Genomic DNA, 17,876 nt, shown 5'->3' with positions numbered 1-17,876 from the left:
TTTATGCAATGGCTTAGCATCTCTATATTGAATTCAGCATTACCTTTCTGATAAATACTTCAAGGGAGGGGGATGGGGTACATACATGCAAAGATAGATACTCACATGGACACATCCATCGGCAGCCACAAGTTTCTTCAACCTTAACAGCAGGAAGATTGCTGTGACATACAGGTTTTGGCATTCTCTCACAGTTAATTTGGTGGCTCTCCAGAACGGTGTAATCACCTGGAAAGCATGTCACGGTGTGGCACTGATCTGGTAATGTCCATTTGTCACCAGGCTGGATAAAGAGACATGAATATAAAGTAACTGAAGAGAACATCATTAGGGGTCTGAGGTGGGTTGAAGGGAGAAAAATGTAAAACTTGGCTTCTACCATACTCCATTCCATAACCTCCAGCTAGCATGTGAAGTGACACTGACAACAGTGCTACTCAAATTAGCTTTGAATAACTAAATAATATAATGTAGTGTATTAAGAACTTCATGAGCATGAGAAAGTTAAATGTAGCACCATTGCAAGAAATAGACACTGAAATTCCAAGCAAAAGATAATAGTCTAGAATAGGAGACATTTGGTTACAATAGAATGAAGTATCTGGTACTCCATCTATTGTTAGCTTAGCCATCCTACAGCATGCATGGATAACATAGTCAATAAAGAATTCCCCTTGGCGTTTCTTTAAATGTCAAAGCCTTTAGTTTTCATAAGCTGTAAAATTATTTTAGAAAGAGCTCTGAGCACAGATGGTCATGGCACAGCAGGAATTAACAATATTCAGTCCAAGCTAGAAAGGCGTGCAATACTGTAGCTATTTTATCCACAGCTTCAAAACTTTATAACAATTCATCCCTGCCAACAGGGAAATTGTTCATTTACCTGATTAATGTTATAGGATATACACAGTATTACTGTAAAATTAAAAATAATATGTAAAATACATCCTCATCTTTAGAAGACTGTTCTTTAGGATAAACAAAATTTTAAGGCAGTGGGATTGCATACTGCTAAATGACAAAGAAATAGATGTGGTCACAAATCTGGAATAGCTCAAGATTCGTATCTGTAAAAAGCTGAGCTCTCTGGCCCCAATCCCACAGTCCTCTAAAACCCATAAATAGGCTCAATGAATTTCAAAACAGAGTGTTCATCCCTGTGGTCTGCACTCCCAAGAGGATTCCCAAGTGTGGGAAACAGCCCTTTCCAGACCTGTCTATATCTACAGAGGTGAGTTCAGAAGCCATAGTAAGACCAATGAGGCAGTGCTTCTTTGCATTGGATAACATTTTTTGATATTCACAAGCAGAAATATGAGGCAAAGAAAATATTATTGTTATTGGGTTAGATTATGTCTCACCCTCTCCTCTTTAGCTTATCTCTCACTCCCATGAAAAAGAACAAAGTGATAAAATATCTAGATAGATAACAGCATAATTCACATAATTCATAGCCTATTCTTCACTATTGTGCAGACCTAGAATAGTGATGTAAAAGTCATGCTTTGTAGCTCTGAGCTATGTGATACCATCAGGTCTAGAAGAGAACTGACAGATTTGCAGCCATAAAAATGTACATATTAAATATGACAATTTGCTGTGTATGCTTTGTATGTTTCAGGATTTCAGAAGGGAACTTGTCCTGAACGTGACTTAATACTTTTTTTATGTATATACTTTTCAGGCTTGTGAGCCGAGAGGAAAGTAATGTGAGGAGCTTTAAGTAGGGAAAAAATATTTAGATATGAAAAAATTGAATGTTTTTTAATTATAGTAGTCTCGCCTACAACTCATTGAAAGTGGAGCACCTGGAAGGGTACATACACAGCTGTGCAAGTCTGGCAAAAGACTCTCTGGCTTCCATACATATTTAATTGTTTTTATTTCACTCCTCTATAGGACATCTATTGGAAAATATCTAAGAGCTCGACAAGTAAAGCAAAGCACACCACACTAAACAGAAAATATCAATTGAAGGATCCAAACTAAGCCAAGAATTACAGTACAGAGGAAAACTGAGGACTATGAAGAGAAAGAAATCCTAAATCCCAACTGATATGAAATTGTAGGAGTGAAAGTAGGATAGAAAGCAAAAGCAAAGATTTCTGAATAGTGAAGGACAACCATGCCACAACAGATGGGCCTGCCAGCACACCAGAGGAAAACTCAGACTTCCGCTCTAAGGGAGCTCTGAATCTACAGACCTAGACTTGAGCTCTCTTTCTATTACTGTGGATGCACAGGAAAGAGACATATGCCTAGACTGGATTCATCAGCTGGTAGCTTTTAATTTACTCTGGGTTTTGGTTGATTGGTTGTTGTTCTCTAAATCAAGTGATGAACAATACTAGAAAAGTTTGGTTATGGCAACCGCTAGTTTAGGAATGTGATTTCTACTGCCATACGCACAGCAGAAATGCAGAAGATAGCTATGCAGATTACTTCACCATGAAGTCCTAACACTCTAAGACAAGTATTTACACTTCTGTTATCACCTGTATGCCTGTTTAAAAGCATCAAAGCAAGACTACCAATGAGAATTAACTATATTAAAAAACCTCAATCTGTCATATTCATTCTCATGTTCTGTCATGTGGCAAGTTCAAACGATATTAAAATAGTGGCTCTTTACACAGTCTGTATTTAGAGCTATTTGAACTCCTCAGCACAGGACACCACAAGTGCTGAAACTTAACTGGATTCAAACAGTGACTGAACAAATTAATGAAAGAGAAATCTTTTGAGCACTACTAAACACAAAAATGCACCACTTGCAGTTCAGGGTGTTCCTGAGTCAAAAATTGTTCAAGGCTAGGAAAGTTCTGGGAAGTATTATAAATACTTAACCTGCATTCCTCCCTGATTTCTAGTTTTGGTCACATAATACAGAGAGTTGGATGGATTTTTGCCCTGACCTAGCACATTTGATCTTCTGTCTTTGTGCTACTGACAGTGACCTTAATCATGAAATTTCTTTCAACAGTTATTTCCAGGGTAGAAGGTAATAAGAGAAATATGTAATGAATCATATCACTCATGATATTAGATTAGATTTAGGCTGAGATTTTTGATTCTGAGAACTTTGGTTTCCATTGAAAACCGCAAGAGGTCAGTTCCCACAATCTGAATGTGCTTGATGGATATCCCACTTGGGGAGCTGAGTCTCTTGCAGCAACTCTAAGTAATGTCTGAAGAATTGTGGATCCAGTGTTGGTGCCTGTGTTTTCTGCATTGGGAAAGAATTCATGATAGCGAAGATGAAGAATTCAATTCTTCATCCCAGTGGTTTTGTAGACTACTCTGGAAGAGGTAACAAGCCTACAATGGCACATAACTACCCCTGAGTCAGAAGAGGAATTCAGACTGTGGTACTGAACATCAGAGAGAAAACAATTCTACTGTGTCCTGCAGGCACCATGTGATGATCAACTGCCTGCTCCAGAAGGTCCTGGCTACCATGCTGGCAGTGTCTTCTAAAACCCAGTTTTCTGGCTTACAGAATATGTAACATAAAGTCCCCCAAAAGGCTACCATTATAAAGTATGAATCTTTTTTTATATGGACTAGCCTGGCTTCTTTTCTTGCAAAAGCATTTTAACCATTACAGAAATGGTGATATAAGTTTATCACCAAAAAAAAAAAAGGAAACCTGGCATGTTTGAAATTCAAGTTCAGGCTTCCCAGGACTTATACACATATACGTGTCTGCTGCTAGGAGCACAAAGGTCTGGGTACCTGTGGTTCAAATGAAAAAATAAAAGGAATTTTTTGTCTTTCCTCTCCTCTCCTCTCCTCTCCTCTCCTCTCCTCTCCTCTCCTCTCCTCTCCTCTCCTCTCCTCTCCTCTCCTCTCCTCTCCTCTCCTCTCCTCTCTTTTCCCTTCCCTTCCCTTCCCTTCCCTTCCCTTCCCTTCCCTTCCCTTCCCTTCCCTTCCCTTCCCTTCCCTTCCCTTCCCTTCCCTTCCCTTCCCTTCCCTTCCCTTCCCTTCCCTTCCCTTCCCTTCCCTTCCCTTCCCTTCCCTTCCCTTCCCTTCTTGATTAAATGAGTTGGGTTTTTTTTTGTTTGTTTTCTTTTTTCCTTAATTACGTGTCAAACCTTATGACAAACATCACAGCCACAATATCATACTTAGTGTCTAATCCAGCTGAAGCTTAACCATTCTGTTGTCTGACTAGCTGACTGAGGTCAACATTAAAAAGCAAATCTGATATAAATATATATATTCCCTGTGTCTAGACAATTCATAAGTATTTCCTTATTAGCCACATCCTTCCTTACACTCATGTCTTCACAAGGGAAAAATCAAAGTAAAAGCAGGGTGTCTGGGTAGTAATGTTGCCTTCTCCTAAACACATGCCTTTATTATGCCTACACAGCCTTCAATCACGTTCTACACACTGCAAGATCAGGTGTTGTTGGAGGAACTCTCTCGGGATGTAAAGTAATCCCATCACTTCAAACACCACAATTTTCCTCCTCAAAAGTCTTGAAAAGAATTACTTAATATTGCCCCACACTTCTTGTTTGAAGGTATGTATGCAAGTATTTGTGGTCCTGCATAAACATTGTAACTTGTAAACTGTTTGGAAGAACAGGCAATACACTTACTTTCTTTTTGTTTCCATCCTCATCTATACATTCTCTGACAGGGTCTGAAAGAGAAACAGGTATATTTTAACCATCTCACCCCCTTATCTAGGCTTTTATGTGGTGGTCACCAAAATACAGATTGTTTACTTAAAAATGTGAATTAGACCATAATAAGAATTCATTTGATCAACTGTGACTGTCCCTACCTGAAGAACACAATCATTGGCCCATAGGGTACTAGAGTAAGTCAAAGAATGCATAAACTTTGTTACTGCTATCATTACCTGACTTCTGCAGTGACACTGGACCCCAAAATACCCTGTGAACAGAAGGTATTGAACCAGTTAGGCTCCAATTCCATAGTACTCCTTGTATTGACATACATTGCTGTCCAGATGGTACTTAAAAGATCGTGGATTTAGCTCTGAGCTGGTTCTAGCCTTACTTCTTGTGTTGAATCAAGAATATTTCTTCTAATTAACAGGTGATGAGAATTTCCGCACACACACCTTTACTAAATGCAGAAAGATAAATACAAGGGGTAACCCCACAGTAAGGTTTGTCAGTAATTGGTGTAAATATGAGAAAACCTGCACTAAGAATATTCAAATTCAGTGTCATTACATTTACACATTCTTATAATGGGCAATTTGTTATATAATGATTTAGATGGTCACAAGGTGTTCACTGAATTGCAGTTTCCATGCTTATGTGCTTTTACAATACAACTGAAGTTACGTGGTAGATAATTTCATATATGTAGTATAGTATAGCAATGAGCATGCATCTAGGAAATTAAAACACTGACTAGTAAAACTCTTTATACAGTACTACATTATGCTATCATATATACCCTATATGCTCTGTCTTTTCCAGGATAAGTAATGTATTTTGAAAGCACTTAGGAAATCTTTTAAACCTTTATAATAGTATTATTCTTGGTACACTTCCATACATAAAACAAGACTCCCTCCATACAAGAAATTCAACTATATTAGTCTGGAGGGGAAAATAATACTTAACAGAATGTAAGAAACTTAAATAAATTTTTGTAAAGATATAAAGAGGAAAGAAAAAAAGAAGAGAGAGAGAAAAATAGGGGGAAAAAGGAAAAAGAAAGGAAAAAAGGAAAAAGAAAAGAGAAAAGAACAAAAAAAAAAAAAAGAAAAAAATGAAAAAAAAAAAAAAAAAGGAAGATCATTTCCCATTTTATAACAAAGGTTTTACCACCAACAAAAGGGAGAGCCAAATTTTTCAGATATGGTTGTCTCATAAAAGACATCTACTATTCAACTTTTTCATCACACACTTTGTCCTGTTGGAAAAGCTGAAATTGTTTTTTATAATAATATAAAACATCTAGTACCAATAGGTTAAAGCACAGATTGCAACAGTTACTGGTTTCAAATTCCTGCTCCCCATCCTATATCTTGGTTCAATGTAATTTAGGACAAGAAAATCACATTTTACAGTGTGAGGAGAGGAAATGCTTCTTTAAAAGCTTAGTTTAAAAGAAAAGAAAGAAAATGGCAGCTGTTTAAATCTAGAAAATGGCAGCTGCTTGATGCTCTGGAGAGGTTTTAATGCCAGAAGTTATCCCAGTGGAGACTGATCGGATATCTCTAAGCTGGACTGTGCACACTTTGCAACTTCCTCATTCTTAGTGGTACTTGGCTCTGAAAAAAATGTCCACTAATTTTAATAGAGACTTAACTAAGTACTTGTAAAGCTAGTAAACGTGCAATGTCTAACACAGTAAGACAGTGGTTTGTGAAGAGGACACGTAATTCCTATTGTAATAAAAATAACAAAAACAACAGGAGTAATAAATTCCTATACATACACAGACCAAGGAGGCAAAACAAGTAAAATATGTCCAGAGTTGAAGTGATCTTTTTTAACTGGTGGGCACTGATCTCTACAAATAAACTAATGTTTGTTTAAAACATTTTACGTCTTCCCCACCTCCCACAAAGCATTAATTTTTTCTCAGAAACAGTTTAGAGTTAAGTCTTTCTTATTCTTTATTTTCTTACACTTAATATAAATCATTTGCAGACACACATATACCAATGCTTAAGTCTGTGCAGAAAAATATGTAATTTGAAATGTTTAATCACAACTAGCTTTTAACATTTTGAAGCATGCCCCCACTCATTCATGACAAGTTGAGCTTTTCTGATGTCCCTCATGTAATGTCCAGCCCTGATTACTAAGATGGTATCTTGAAAGTTCAAGCCTAGGCACTTTAAAAGGCTCGCAAAAAGCTGATTAATCAGAATAAAATTTGGCTACATGCTAAAAGTGCTCAGATTCAGTTTTCCACCTAAGTGATGGAGGTGCTCTAAGTTAACATTTTTGATGATTGTCAGTGAAATAGTAACAAAGGAGAATTAGTCTGACTTCTAAGCCTAAAATAAATTATTGGATTCTTGTCTGAAATTAAGTGAAAGTTACGTTAATCAACACAGGAATAAACATCACAGCACGTTGCCGCTCGTTTTGCTGCTTTTTGCATTTTGATTTTTGTTTTTGCTCAAATTCTGTGGCCACAACTATAGTGAACTTACCCAAGCACACTTTATTGATAAATTCACTATTCAGTGTGATCATAGTGGATAAGTCTTCAAAATTCTGGAGCCTCATGATTCTATTAACAGCTGATGGCCCAGTCAAAATCCTGAGTTGCTCTTCATCATATCTGTTCCCAACTCCAATAGGAAACAAGGACACTCCTAGGAAAAGAGAATAAATGGTCTTAAATGGGTAAGGCACAAGAGAAGATTGTTGCTGTTTTTTGCATTTCATTTGCTTCTTTTAAAAAAAAAAAAAAAAAAAGAAAGAAAATTTTCTTTCAACAGTCAATTTTTTTACATATTACTTGCATCACATAGGTTAAAGGCAATTTGGGGAAGAAATGGTGATGTTCTAATCATAATGTCAGCTAAAATGAACTCTATTCACCCCAAACATTAATAATAAGATTATGTAAGGTCAACAAAATGCAGCTGCAGATTTAATGACAACATCTTCACTTTTTTTTCAAATGTAAAATAATCTCAGTGTGTCTTTTTCTTTCTTCAGTATCACAGCAACTGGATTATCTTCAAGCTGTTTTTTGTTGGTTTTGTTTTTTTTTTGTTTGTTTGTTTGTTTGTGTTTTTTTTTTAATAGTTGTTATTTAGGCTTTGTCTTATTCAAGAGCTCCCAAAGCAATCAGCAAAGGAAGTCACTGTTCCTCAGGAACACACCTGAGGAAGCTGAGGTACGGAGGCAACAGCCAAAAAAAAATTTGAAAGAAAACATGCAGCACATATCAATACCAAAACCAAATTCCTGTAGAAGTCAATACAGAACCTGACCAAATCCTCCCTTTATTTATGAATATTCCAAGATACACTGTACTGCAACAGTGTTGAATTTATAACATTAAATCACATATCTGTCATCCTTGTCTATCCACAGGCACCAGGAAAATGAAGTACCACTAATTTAGAAATTGTATGGAAGCTGTTTGGCTTAAATTGGAGATTAATCCTGATTTTACCAGTAATTCAAAGGTATCTTCATTCTGAAGGTTTTCTTCAGGCCTGTTTCTTACCAGAACACTACAGACAGTAAGATTGTATCAAGGAACTTAAATCAACATACCAGTGCCTGAATTTTTTACCCTCTGTTCTAGTGCATTACTTAAGAACCAACAACTCTGCTTAAAAATAGTGACAGTGAAATGAGATTTACTGTTCATTCTTGCAGCAAGCGCAGCAGTCTCCACGGTGTCTTCTGATTTCCCTGACACGATGACTATTGCTATCTTCGATGCACCTGGTCTCCCTCCATGGGATTCTGACATTGTGTTCTGAACTACAAAGTCAATGGCTTTGCCTAAGAAGAAAAGATAAATTAAAGATATGATGAGGGAGGGGGGGGGGGGAGGAGGAGGGGGTTAGTGATAGGACAAGGTATCACTGTTTTAAACTAAAAGAGGGTAGATTTAGGTTCAGTGTAAGGAATAAGTTCTTTCCTATGAGGAGGCGAGGCAGTGAAACAGGTTGCCCAAAGAAGTTGTGGATGTTCCAGCCATGGAAGTGTTCAAGACCATGCTGGATGGGGCTTTGAGCAATCTGGTCTAGTGGAAGGTGTCCCAGTTCATGGCAGAAAGGTTGTACTAGATGATCTTTAAAGTTCCCTTCAGCCCAAACCATTAGAGTTTTCATAGAATCATACAAAGGGCTATAAAATTAAACCTTATGTTGTTTTAGTAGGTTATATAGCACTGGAAAATTACAGGATTTCTTTTCAAAGGACTTTTAGTGTCTGCTTTACTGCTATCACATGAAAAATCTCAGCTATTAAGAACCTACCAGTATTACTAATACCTCCCAACATAGAAGAACCTTCCTTTGCTTTTCAATCTCTGATGTATTAGGAATTTTATTTAGTACCTTTCCTTAGCTTAAGAGGATAAAGTTACGCTTCTTGCTTTAGTAATTATGTTTTCCAGAAGTATTACCACTGCATTACTTAAAAAGAAAGATCACTAATCTTGAAAATGTACTTATTTCCCAGTAGCAGAACAACAGTGACATCCAGTGGTTATATGATCTGAACTACTACAGCTTCATGCCACATTACTGGTACAGTCAAGTTGTTCAGCTCCAAGAGATCTAGCCCTTCCCAAATGTCATCAATTTTTGCTGTGGGTATGAAAAGTCTACCTATTACCAGCAAATTATCTGAAATCTAGACTTGTCAGGCTAACCAATAATATTACCGTGCAACCCATATTAAAAACAAACAAACAAAACAAAACACATACCGTGGAAATCAACCTCAGCAAAAATCACAAATTGGCTTAAATGGGTACCTATTTTCCTTTCATTTAACATCTGTGAACACTCAGACAAATTTTTGTTCAAAATCATGATCTCACCAAGAGACCACTTTGTATTTAGATATGTATATGTGCAAATATTTATACTGGGAATGATCATATGCACCCTTCTTAAAAGCTCCTTTGGATTTGGAAATTATCAGGTCAGGAAGTAGAAATTATACTGTGTGACAGATGTGACATTCAGAGCAAACACTGAATGGTGAATAATAAATATGTGAAAGACTAATTCCACTAAGTAGTCTGCAAAGAACTGCTGAGCAGAAATGTGTTTGCCTAAGGAATTTGCTGACCAATTTTGAGTAATAGACGCATTTGTAAAATGTTTGAAGTTGGATCATAGTAAATAACCATCAATCCACCAGAATAGCTTTGCACACCTAAACACTTTGGACTTCATCTTGTCACCTACCCTTTTAATTTGCAGAAGCAAAGATCCTTTTCCTAAACTAATGTAAGCAAGGACAGCCTCTATGAAGCCCACTTGCGCATTTACAATTGATAACATGAGATCCCCAAATGGATATTCTATTATGCTTTAACTTATGAAATTAGGCTTTCAGGAGGATTTTAAGCCTTGGAAGAATCTAGCCTAGAACAGGTATCTAGAAAAAAACTAAATGTCTCCTTTGTCACAGTACTGTTTTGGAGGTGGTATTACCTTCTCAAATACTGTTGCCTTCCCCATCCTTTCCTGTTGCCTCCAATAGCCTACAGTCTGTGACTTGACAGCCTCATATTTCCTTCCAACCCTATCCAGACACCCCTATTAGTTCATTATCATGATTTCCTCCCTGCAGGCTAAGCCTCATTTTCATGTCTCATCTCTCCACACATGTAGATGCTCATAACTAGAAAGAAGAGCTGGGAGCCACCAGGAACTGCTATCCACATACCGCAGGAATATGATTCAAATTAAGGTTCTTGTCCGATAAAAGTCCATCTTTCTAGAGCATTTACCTCCATTAGCAATCTCCTGTCTAGGAAGGGTAACCTATTATTTCAAGCAATAGTTTTCAAGCAGAGAGGTGTATGGTGGTTTAATAAAAATGCTTTTTGGAAACGTGCATTATCAATTACCAAAAAAAAAAAAAAAAAAAAAAAAAAAAAAAACACATCTAAGTTTAATTTCAGTCTTCCAACTGTGTAGATTCATTTTGTTTCTGTCATTTTGTTTTTATTTACGCCATAATTCCAATATTATATTTTATATAAGAAATTAAAACTTCAGAGTTTCCATTCAGTAAAAACTTCCTATGTGAAAATTTTGAACGTTTTTCTACTTGCAACAAAATATTTTGAAATATCGTCATTAATTGGATGGTGTTGATTTCATTCTACAAGCTACTATTCCTGACCAGAAAAAAATAACTAGTCCCAGATACTAACTTATATAAAATAAAGCTGTCTCATAATCATTGCTACAAATGCTTTGCTTTCTGGTAGTTGCTGAATAGGTCTGTAAATGCTGACGCTAGATGCAGCATGGCATGTTAGTTATAAATAACTACAGGATACTACAAAATACAGAAAATAATAATATGAGTATATTCCAATCCCTGAGATTCCTCCAGTATGGTCCTTGTGCCAGAAGATTAACTCATTTCCCTTTTGTCCTATGAGAAATTGCTAAGAAAGTATTTCAGCTTCTAACTTTCAAGTACTTTAGGTTAGACCTCTGCAAAGTAAGAATTACAAATGATTTTTTCATTCATTTGTGAAAAGTACTACGAATTTCTTTTCTTTTCTTTTCTTTTCTTTTCTTTTCTTTTCTTTTCTTTTCTTTTCTTTTCTTTTCTTTTCTTTTCTTTTCTTTTCTTTTCTTTTTTTATATATTTTTTTTATTGCCACTTTGACTTTTGTGTCATTTGTGTGGTCACCAGCTGCACCAGTTCTATTTTTCTTTCTCCCATTAACTTTGAAAGTTTGAAGAGTCAGTCATACATACCTGTAAACTGGAAAAAAATATATTTTTTTTATAATTTGTAATAAAAAGTCAAGTTCCATTGTAATATAACCAGGGACTATTTCAAAGTCCCCCCAAAAACAATTACTCAATTTAATGCATGGAAAAATTATTTTAGTTTTTTGTCTAAAAACCTCTTTGGATTTCTCCTCTTATTTTGGAGCCAGCTGTAGAGAAGAGAGCCAGGTTCCTGAAGATGTGATCAAGTGAAAACATTGAGAGATTCAGAAAGTTGCCATCCCAAGCAAGAAGATGCCACTTCTCAGCTCTTTGTTTCTACTTCTAGTAATAGTAAAATGGTAGAGGCTATTATAAAGAATATTGACTACTAGTATATCGGCCTGGTCCACTGATAGCATTTGAACATTTTATTACTACTAGACTGCAACATAGCCGTAATCTGGCATTTTCATATCGATAAAGGAAATGCTTAAAGTGTTTACACCAAAACAAATATCGCAAACCACAAGGCTATATTAGGATTGGAAAGAGAGATTGCAGCACCTTGGACATAACTGAGCTAGCTTTAAAAGGATCAGGTCTGAGCCACAGAGGCTTCAGCCTCTATGAGACCATCATGGTTCCTGTACACCCCTTTAGGGGCTAACATCATTGCTGCTGCTGCTGGCACCATGACTGTTTGCACTGGTGTCAGTATGCACACTTCAAATGCATCTGTCTGAAAACCGCCGGCAGAAGGAAGAATCTGCTCCTCCAGCTGCACCAGCTAGGCATTGTTTCTGGTTCCCTGTAGTCCTGCCCACCTGGCCAGGCAGCTGGCTACCTTGGGGAGCTCACCATGTCTGAAAAACAACAGTTCTAATGAAGTGCATAATTTTCAGCCATTTTAATCAGTTGCTTAAATCTGCTTAGTTTTACAGGACTACACCATCAGCTATTTATTTCAGTAATGGACCCTAGAGAAAATCCAATTAAAATAGAAAATATTTTAAATCATGCTCCATTAAAAATCAAATCAAATCAAATCAAATTTATTTTTTTCTTTAAAGAGTATCTGACAGTGTCCAAAACTTTGTTAGCATTAACAAGGGGTATTTTGTAAGTATCATTATTAGACATATAATAACTCTGTTACCAAAGGCAGTGGACATGAACACATTACACGTATTGTAATTCTGACAGGCATAATGGCCAAGATTAATTTCACACATGCATTCACACCCACACTCCTCAGATATGATCATCTAAACATTTATCTAAATAACTGAAAAAGAAATTGTAGCTTGCAGGTGCACTGAGCCGCCAGCAGCCTTTCAGGTCAGTCACGAGGACCTGGTTGTTAATCATTTGGCACACCCAGGAAAGAACTGAAATCAAGGCAAAACACAAAAACACAAAGCAAAAACAAAACAACAACAACAAAAGTTGATCTATATTGGCTACTCTAGAAAGAATAGGTCAGTCCTTCTAAAGGCTAGCACCACAGCATAGCACCTTCTTCCCTTCTTTCAGTGCTGATACATTCCTAACTATACTATAACAAAAGTCATGGATGGAATACCAATAAAGTGAAAACAATGGAAGACATCCTACAAAGACAGAAAACAAACAAACAAACAAACAAAAAACAGAGAAGGGATTCCATCACTTAGTTGTACTTTTCTGAATAAGTTTGATTTTTGTTTTATTTTATTTTATTTTACTTTTAGAAATCATCAGATGCAGTCAAGGCAGATGTATTCTGAAATAGTAATTCACAATGGGTCATGTCCAGGTTCTTGCAAGGACTAAAAGCTGATTAAATGGACATAAACAAGTTTTAAGGACAAAAGAAAATCTGTTGAGTAGGGTTGCAGGTATTTACTGGGATTCTACAGAGTATTACATTAGATTCTCCCTTACTGAATAATTTCATTAATGATTTGGATAAAGGAAGAATAACGTGCAAAAAGGCATACTAATCTGAATCACAGATATTAAATTTCTAGCATTTATGAACATTTTGGACGGAATGAGAGAGTACAAAGTGCCCTAAAAATGTTGGAAATATATCCAAGAAATTATAAACAAGGTTGCTCCCAGCATAAGCCAATTGAGAAGAAAATAAATGAACACTGAGACGTTTAATGGTTCAGTGGGTACTTCAGGGTTAGCAGAAACTGCTTAAAGCAACTTAAAGCAATTATTTTCTTTTTTTTTTTGGTCTGAAATGAGGAATAAAATGTGAAGCCCTTCTGAAGGTCTGTGGAGTTGTGACAGGCAGGAGATTCCAGCTATGCAGAGGTTCCTGATGGGAATATATGAATCCATGTCCTAAGTGGCCTTAATGGTTTTGCTAACACTTTTGCAACATCTCAAAAAGAAAAAGTACTACAAGAAGTCTTAACCACCAACAAGCACTGAAAGCTTCTGGAGAAAGAAGCAAAAAAAGAAACGGCTTCTCAGCACTTGAAGAGTGCTGAGAAGTGCACTATGAAGCCTGTGGATAGTCCAGATGCCTCTCGTTAACCAAAGATCTTTTTAAATCAGGAACAACCCCCCATGACAACAAACCTGAAACTGGACTTTGTATCTTAATTTAGGGTTTTGACATGATGGATTTTTATTTTTTTTTACTTATTTTTGCAGAAAATAGCAGATCATTTTAATTTTGAAACACAATAGCTATTGCAACCTGATCCCAAAGACAGATGCTTTAATTGGTCCGTTCTTATCACGTTGATATTCTAGCATTAATGTGTGCCTGTTAACAGAACGGCTGGACTCTATTCACAGATTCATTCAGCAGTCCCCCAGTACTGAACTAAGCAGGTTACTAGTTCCCAAAACCTCTCCTCTGTTTTTCTGAGTCTTCAGATCACAAATACTGCACTTCTCTTACCTTCAAGGGGTTCTGATGGCCCCAGACTCCACCAGCAACAAATTTAATTCACAAACGTTGTAAGAAAGGAACTAATATACAAGCAAGAGAGCAAAAAACATGTCAGGAGTGTGAATTAGAACACCTCAGAGAAGCTCTAGTAGGTGACCAAAGCTGGCTTCAGAAAACAGCTGGCACTACCAAATCAGAAAAAGTAGTGGGGGAACAAACAAGCAAGACCTTTCAAGCAAGATCTTTCAATGGATGAGAGCCCTTAGATTAGAGCAGCTGCTGCCAAAGCCTCTTATGGGTAACAGGGGACCAGGCTGTGAACATTCTGTATTGACTGAATCATCAGAGCAGAGGGCTGAGTCAAGAACAGTGCTATGGTGGGCTTTTACTTGCTGAAAAACGGGCTTTTTTTGAAAGGAAACATTTATACTGTCTTAATCAAGCATCAATGCTGAATGCTGCCATACAAACATGTTAATAGCTATGAAAGTCAGTAAAAACATTCAAGGTTTTTTTCCCAAATGTGAAAAAAAAAATAAGAAAAAAGACATATCTATCCCTAACAATGCTTTTAATACAGTTGACACATATAAATTACGCTTTCTCCAAATTTTGAGGCTGAGGCAGGCAGCCTTAAAAACATCAGTCTAAAATGAGCTATGTTTAGAAAGCAACCAAAATCATGGTTTTATAAAGTTTTAAGTGATACTTACCAGTTCCTATAACTCTTCTAAATACCCATGAATGCTGAAGAGAAGTGTTCTTGTTTTCAGTTGTTTCTCAGGTGAAATTACACACTATTTCATTATGTCCTAATATCCACAGAACTTCTTTTTAATAGTTAATTTGAACCCAAATGTACACAGTGTTATCTTACTCCATAAGCATGGAAAAGCTGCTCTTTTTTGTTTTGATACCCTTAAATACTCTGTAGTTTTACACTATTTCTTACTAATAAAATCTCTCATGGAGTTTCCATGTTGTTAAAGAAAGCATAAAAAGAGAAAGCTCTCTGCAGTTAAACTTTTACAGCAATGGCAACAACTCACCTGAAACTTCTGTTCACACATAGTGAGGTCAGCATTTAAAGAGGTACATTTACCCCCACAGGGTATACTCGCTGCTATAATGGTGACAGTCCCATTATGAAAATAACTCCATACAGAACAGGGACAGACACTGTTATTTTAATCCAGCTATACCCTCCACATGAGCAGCTTTGGTCCCTATAAGTATGTCTGTGGCACACTTCAGGTTCTGGTGCTGTGCATCTCTAACTTGTCTCCACCTACCAGCTTTTGAAGCAGGAGTAATGATTTCCAAGCACATATTACATGTTAAGTATTACACATATATCAGGTCTTTCACACTGTGCATGTGAGAGCAAGCAAGCACCCTAGGAGAAAAGCCCTGTTAGTGCCACGGTTTTAAGGAGAGGAAGAGTCAGTCACACACCCCAAGTCCACAGTTATTTTCTGCATTCTTTGACTGAAATGGGATGATCTGGATCAGTAAATATTGCATAAGGATTACACAGAATCATGTTTCTACCATAGGGAAAACAGTGCAGATGAGAAGAAACAATTCAGGTTTGATGGCAACGATATTTTTTGAAAGGTAAATCTGGTCAAGTCCTCTATAAGCTAGAAAAGTTGCCTGGGAAACTGCAACATCCTAACTGAGCTATCTAAACTTTTTAAGCAGCCTCTGTGTTTGCAAAGGCCTGAGCACAGACAGAATGAAATGAACAACAATGCATTTCCCATGGATGTCGAATCTCCTACTCAGTCAGCCGAATTCACACACATTACAAGGTGCAGGACAGGACCACAGTGACTTATTTTCATTACTTCACTGGGAGGAACTACTTCTACTCTATTCCATTTTAGTTCATTATACCACATCCCTCATCATGGTCTCTGAGCACTTTCCAATGAGACATAAACAAATCACTAACGAGTATGTCATGTGGCTGCCTCTCCCCTTTCATTTCCCAAAGGCCATGTTTTCTCTGTTTATCCTGCAGGTCAGTGTGGCTTACTATACACATTACCATAGAAGACTTCGTGAAAACTTATCTATTTGTATGTAATAGTTTATCCCACAATGAGTCTATAGAAGTCTCATCAGCCATCTGGTATTTTTATTTCTCCAGGCTGAGAAAGCAATCATGGCTAATCCTCCTGCGAACTATGGAAGTCAGGTTTTATTTCCCACTTTTCTGTACCAATAACTCTTTACAGTCCAAAGTAGGCCAAAGACCCTAAAAATCTGTATATTCCTCAGCTCTTATAGGACCCTAATGCTAGGCTGCTGCCAGAGCAAATGTAGTTCTAGTCCAAAAGAACAAAATTCTCAGGGTGTCTAGTGAAAGATCAGATATGCTGTAGGAAAATCATTGCTTGCTGGGCCCTACAACCAATACACGTGTGTACTGAATTTCCACAGACCCAGTGGGAAATCTGTTACGTTTTAGTACATGAATATTAAAGTGGACGTGTTTTCAGGATGCAGTTTTCTGGAGCAGAAAATGATGTTTCACAAGTAACTTCAGGTAGGGTGCCAACTTAGGTGATCATTGCTCCCTGGCACCATCCCCTGCCTTGTGCCAGCCTAAGTCTTTGTGGGCCCAGCATGGCAAACTGATGAGGGGACTAACCTATACAGAACACAACTACTGTTTGAGAAAAAGATCCTTTACACTGGCTCAGCACGAAGTAACAAACAGCTGGCGAGGGCAGCTATCAAAGTGAGTATAAGCAGCTCTGCTGCTAAATGTCTAATCAGTAATTGATGCTGAAATATTAATGATCAAAGTATTTTTGTTTACGTTCTGCTTTCTTGAAAAGTAATAAATTAATATCACTTCAGGGAAAAAAAAAAAGAAACCGGCCTTCCTTTTTCCAAAATGCACTAAGATAAACCCTGATATGAGATACATAAGTTATATTTTAATAACGAAAATTAAACATTTACTAAGAAACTTACATATTGTAAAGACATAAGTGAACTAAAAATCCAACAGTCCTGGTGCAGAGCATGAAGAGAAATTGGTGATTGGGGCCAGATTATACTTAGCATGTGTTTTTTTTTTCCCCCCTCTTGTTTAAACATAAATATCCACATAATCACTCACCCAGTCTGGTAGGACCTTGTTCCCTATGTTGAATTGAGCGCACCATCTCTACAAGATTTACAGTCTCTTGAGGCATGTTCCATGAAATTTCTAGATTATTTTCCCTGGCATACTGGAGAACTGACACATGAATTGAAGTATTGCCTGAAGTGAAAAGCAGAAAACAAACACTTTAAGCAATGCATATGAATGTCTTAAGATTAAATCTAAAGGATACATTATGGTTGTGTTTTACATTAAACACAACTAGGCATGGATTTTTCCATTATAGTGTGAAAGCTGCATATTCAATCAGAAGATCAAAACTGAACTATTCTTAGGGGAAAAACTATGCACATATTTCTGGAAACAGTCGCTTTTCTGTTGAGAATCAGCATGTAGTATTTTGTCTCAGATTAATTTGACCATGGTCGGAGAATTTCACTACTGATCACCAAATGTTTTTCTTTTTTCCATGT

General features: G+C 36.9%; 1 protein-coding gene across 1 annotated transcript in view; it reads right to left on the bottom strand.

The window, feature by feature from the left end:
• VWF (von Willebrand factor) overlaps positions 1-17,876 on the bottom strand; it is a 147,322-nt gene that overhangs the window by 45,773 nt on the left and 83,673 nt on the right. Inside the window, exons 30-34 of the mRNA XM_032195251.1 lie at positions 17,419-17,562; positions 8,331-8,474; positions 7,160-7,324; positions 4,608-4,651; positions 106-283 (exon numbers count right to left, since the gene is read on the bottom strand). Of these exons, the coding sequence (XP_032051142.1) occupies positions 106-283; positions 4,608-4,651; positions 7,160-7,324; positions 8,331-8,474; positions 17,419-17,562 (675 nt within the window). The remainder of the gene's footprint in view (positions 1-105; positions 284-4,607; positions 4,652-7,159; positions 7,325-8,330; positions 8,475-17,418; positions 17,563-17,876) is intronic.

The sequence above is a fragment of the Aythya fuligula genome, chromosome 1 (assembly GCF_009819795.1).
Source record: "Aythya fuligula isolate bAytFul2 chromosome 1, bAytFul2.pri, whole genome shotgun sequence".
Classification (NCBI taxonomy): Eukaryota; Metazoa; Chordata; class Aves; order Anseriformes; family Anatidae; genus Aythya; species Aythya fuligula.
This window is presented reverse-complemented; position numbering and strand designations above follow the sequence as displayed.